Source organism: Quercus lobata, chromosome 5, assembly GCF_001633185.2.
Source record: "Quercus lobata isolate SW786 chromosome 5, ValleyOak3.0 Primary Assembly, whole genome shotgun sequence".
NCBI classification, from domain to species: Eukaryota; Viridiplantae; Streptophyta; class Magnoliopsida; order Fagales; family Fagaceae; genus Quercus; species Quercus lobata.
In genome coordinates this window covers 22072358-22077179 of record NC_044908.1, presented here as the reverse complement: position 1 = coordinate 22077179, position 4822 = coordinate 22072358, and the positions used below count along the sequence as shown (strand labels likewise).

Below are 4822 nucleotides of genomic sequence, written 5' to 3'. Positions count from 1 at the left end.
TTCTCTCTCCTCCCTCATTTTTTTCTCTTTCTTTTCTCTCTCTGCCTTCTCTCTCTTTCTTTTTGCTCTCTCTTCTTCTTGCTCTCTGATTCTTCTCAATATCTTCACTCTCTCTAGCAACTCTCTAGATCGGCGTTGGGTTTCTAGATCGGTGGTGGGTGGGTTTCTGCTATTTTCCTTCTCCGACAACTCTCTCTCTCTTTCATTTTTCCTTCTCCACGTGGGTCAACAAAATCAACTTCCTTCAAGCTTCCCAGCGGCGAATCCGCTTCCTTCGAGCTTCGGTGGTGGTGGGTCTGGTTTTTGACAGTAGGTTGCTTTTTTTTTTTTTTTTTTTTTTTTTTTGTGGTGTTGATGGGCGGAGAGGGTGGTGGTGGTGGTGTTGACTGTTTTTTGACTGTGGGTTGCAAGGTTTGCTTTTGACTGTTTGGTGTGTGAGACAAAAATATTATGGGTTTTTTTGTTTCTATTTTGGTTTGGATGTTGGGGGAAATTCTTGATATAAACGAAAATTTGTGTGAATTAATGTGAAAGTTGATTGATTTAGATTTGAGGGAATGAACCCAATTTTTGTGAATCGTTTGTGTGTGTGTGTGTTGGCTCGATTGATTTGGAAATGGAGTCCGATTTTTTTGAATCAGTGTGGATCGTGGCGGGTCGTGGTGGCTTTAGGGCTGAGGATCATGGTGGATCGGCCGATTTGGAGTTCTGGGTTAATCTATGGGTTTGATTTTGATTTTAATTTTGTTAATCTATGGGTTTCTGGGTTTCGATGGCCATGAGTTTGTGGCTGGTGTTTCTGGGGTTTCAAGAAAACAACAGTTTGGTATGTTCTTCGTGGTGGTGGTTGCAGAGGTTATTTGGGGATTGGGTTTTTGTTTTTATTTGGGTTCTAGGATATATTATTTTATTATGTAAAAATATTATTTTAATGAGTAGAATAGGAAAATAAAAATTGGAATGTTGGGTGTATTGAAAAATGGTATGGTATAAGTGATAAAGTAGCTTTTTGGGATGGTAAAATAAGATGAGATATGAGATCCGGATGTGGATGCTCTAAAAAGGCATTCATTTGACTAGAATTGCTATTTTCGTAAACTTGCATAGTTCTTCTTGTCCATACAACCTCGTGCTATGAATGCCATCTTAATTACTAGGTAATAGAACTAATTATTGTGTTTACTAAATTTGATGGATTTCATAAGTAACAGTGTCAGACATGAACAAATACCCCTTAGTTATCCCCCTAGATTTCACACAAGGTCAACGGAAGTGTAATGTGTAGTATTCTTGCAACAATCTTATTTGTCCTTAGAAACTAATATACATCCCACAAACATTACACCTCATACGGAACCATCCATATCTAAACACACACATTTATTTGCACAATCCTCACAAGGGTAAACCACATATAAATGTGTGAACAGATTTCTCATGATGCAGACTTTTTCTTCCCCACAAATACAAACCACACAGACTCAGCAACACAAACAGCAGTTCATGTGATTGGACAACATTTGCCTGCAGATAGTTCAGGCTCAGCAACACTGCTAGCTTTTAGTATTAGATGCAACAAATGGATAGGCAACTACTCAAATGTGCATGAATTCTTTTTGAACTTGATTGGTTTGGTGCTACTGGGGTCGATGACCAAAGGGCAAGATATTTGCTTTTGGTGCTTTACTCTCACCAGCTTCCCCACCACATCTCCTCGAGTCCGGATTTGAAATTTCAATGTCAATGGAACTACACGATCATTTGAAGAAACTGACAAACTTGATCCTGCCCCATACAGGGGAACCTTAGTTCCTTCCAAGTTCACTGATACAGTACGACGACTTTTTCTTGGCTGATAATATTTCTTCAACTGCAAATAATAGTGGCAGATATGAGATATGTTATACTCAAGCTCCCAAACAATTATTATGGTTTAATTATGATTTACTTTTTGGTTCAAGAAATTTATGCCACGTCCTCTTTGCTTCAAAAGTTTCAATAGTGTAATTTGAATAGTCTTTCATCATTTAGTACTTCCGATTTACTTTATAGGGGGCAAAAAAGGTGGAGGTGGTTGTTGACTTAATTCTCACCTGACCACTTGCAACAGTAATCTCTGAATATATGAGACTGACAGGGTTAGAGCTAACATGAATGCCAAACAATGTGGCAGGATTGTATATATTCATCCTCAATGAGCCATTCACTGTCAGCATCTTTGTTACTACCCCAGTGGAGTCTGAACCCTCTCCAATATACAAGTTATTTACTGCCAAGCTCTGCAAGATCATATTTTCAATTAGGATATATGCAATTAACATAGAAAATAAGTAATTTCTCAGAAGAGAGAACTAATTCAAGGGTGTGTGTGAGTGAGAGAGAGAGAGAGATAAAGCCACTTGAGAGCTTAATTATCTTGCTCCCATGGAGATTAAGATGCAATGATGTGAGATTCAACTGTGTATGTATATTAAGTCAAACTATAAAACACCATTATGGGAAAGAAAGTGTAATTGTGAATGTCCAATTATGAAAAATGATTAAAAGGTCCATGAGAAGCTTATTTCTCAGACACACAAATAGCTTTCCAAAGAATTAAGACCATATGAACTTATGAAGTGTATGCTTTCTGCTTTTTACCAAAAAGGTTTTCAAGGGCATGAGGTATTGAATGATATCAGATAGCTCAATGGTAAATATCAAATCAAAGCTAATCAGTGCTTTGCATTTCATACGAAGGTTGATACCATTGACTGGGGGTCATAGGTCCTTTTGTAAAGCCTGCTCCATCTACATGAAATTATGCTAATTGCTTAAAAAGATCAGAACCGATTCTTGAATTTTTTTTCCTTCTATTAAAAAAATACATCCAATTTACTCAATTTTGAAGGCATGTATGAACCAAGTATTAATTCCCTTGTATCTGGAGATTGGCCTTGCACTTGAACTGATAATTGATTTGAGCGTGCCAATAGAATTTGTAGGAAGTAAAGTACGGAAATCTAAGGAACACAACCATTGCGTAATAGATATATAAGCTATACATATAGCAGTAATACCTGTCATCCATCAGTTCATTCACAAGGGTCCCTACAATAATTGCCTAATTAGATTATTCTATTATTTTATTCCCTTAATATGTACCTAACCAAGTAATCAAACTTTTCCCATAGCCTTATTTTATATTATCTTCCATTTCTACATTATTGTGTGCACTTAGGGTTTCTCTGAATCTAGCAATTGAAACAAATCTACTCTATATGCTACTTCTTTGAAGTCTAACCCAAATAATTGAAGATTCTGAAACTATGGCCATTTTCCCATATTAGCCTCACAAGTCAGTGACACTTAAAATGAGAAGGAATAAAGCAATCAACATCAAATTCTTGCAAATTTAAAATGGTTTCAACACTCTAAAGACATATTCAACATCATTATAATATAGTTATAGTTACTAGAAGAAAGTTGATCTCCACCATTTTCATGCTTCAAATTTTCTTTACCAGAACTAAAACTCACTAGCATACCTTCATTGTAATCTCTGCTTTGAAAGGCCGGCTAGCTCCCCATATAATCAAGCAAAACGTGGTGAACAATAGCACAAAGCTAAACAGAGCAATCATAGCCTGGCACCGCCTTGTAAACGCCTTATCCTGTAGATCGTCATAAGCACCTTCCTCCATAATCACATTACACTCAGGCCAACCCTTGTCATTCCTTTTCCTACTTCCTTTCCTCCCCGAAGATGACCGGAAAATCCCCGAGAAACGGCTGGCAGAGGAGTTCCTCGAGTGGCGCCCGAAAGACGGGTGTGAAGGAGACTCCATTGGGCTGTTGTTGTAGATTGGAGTGGCCTGCATTGAAGACGACTTGTCTCCATCGTGGGAGTCCCTTGAAGGGCTCTGTACATAGTATACAGGGCGCTTGGGAGACCTTGAAGGTGATGATGGAGCTAAGCTAGTGATATCAGACTCAGATTTTGCCGAAAGCATGATTGCTTAAACGAGTTACAAAGCAATTGAATTTGAAAGCTTTTAGTTCATGTGCTTGCACAGACTCTTGAAAAAAAAAAAAAAAAACGAAGTATATAACAAAATTCACAAAATTAGAAAGAATTATTTGACACCCAGAATTTTTCTGAGAGAAATTCCAAATGGGTAATCAAGAAAATAGCAGTAAACAGAGAATTCAGTAGCAAAAGATTGAGCTAAAGCCTAAAGATTTTGAACTGTTATAGCAAATGGTAACAAAGATTTATTTTTTTTAAAAAAAGAGAAAGCCACAATAAAGATTGTTCACTCTCTCTCTCACTCTCAGACTCTACTGTTTGTCCCTCTCTGTGAGCGTGAAAGCAGAGTGAGAAGTGAGAGCAAGAGAGGTATTTCTTTTTCCTCAACAAACAACGAGGACAAACGTTATGACGCTTTGTTGAGCAAAAGGGTAATATAGTTGGCTCGGAGGAAGAGGCTTGTACCAAACCTATAAAACAAAAGGCCTTAAATTAAAATATAGTGGCAGGTTCGGAAATAAGTGTCGGCAGCCTATCTATGATAATGATCGGTTGAAACAGGATTTAGATTAGGTTCTGCGTCGAGTGACATTCAACTTGTTAAAATTGTGATACGTGTTTATTGTTAATATATGTTGTTATTTTAACGGGTCTAACATACTGGACCCAAATTACTGTTAAAAAATATTATGATATTTTTCCTTCTTTTCTTTTTGAAGATTACTATGTGTTTTTGATTGAAATTTAAGTTGTTTATTTGTAGTTTGAAGTTTAAAACTTTATCTACTTTTAGTTTTATTGAAATTTAAATTG

The 4822-nt window shown here is 36.9% G+C and overlaps 1 protein-coding gene across 1 annotated transcript; it reads right to left on the bottom strand.

Moving 5' to 3' along the window:
* Window positions 1–1263: 1263 nt before the first annotated feature.
* Window positions 1264–4467, bottom strand: LOC115992557. Its single transcript, XM_031116767.1, has 3 exons — window positions 3528–4467; window positions 2094–2279; window positions 1264–1870 (listed from the first exon to the last, which is right to left on the bottom strand). Exons 1-3 carry the CDS (start codon window positions 3990–3992, stop codon window positions 1592–1594), a joined length of 930 nt encoding a protein of 309 aa, XP_030972627.1. The 5' UTR covers window positions 3993–4467; the 3' UTR covers window positions 1264–1591.
* Between the last annotated feature and the right edge of the window lie 355 nt (window positions 4468–4822).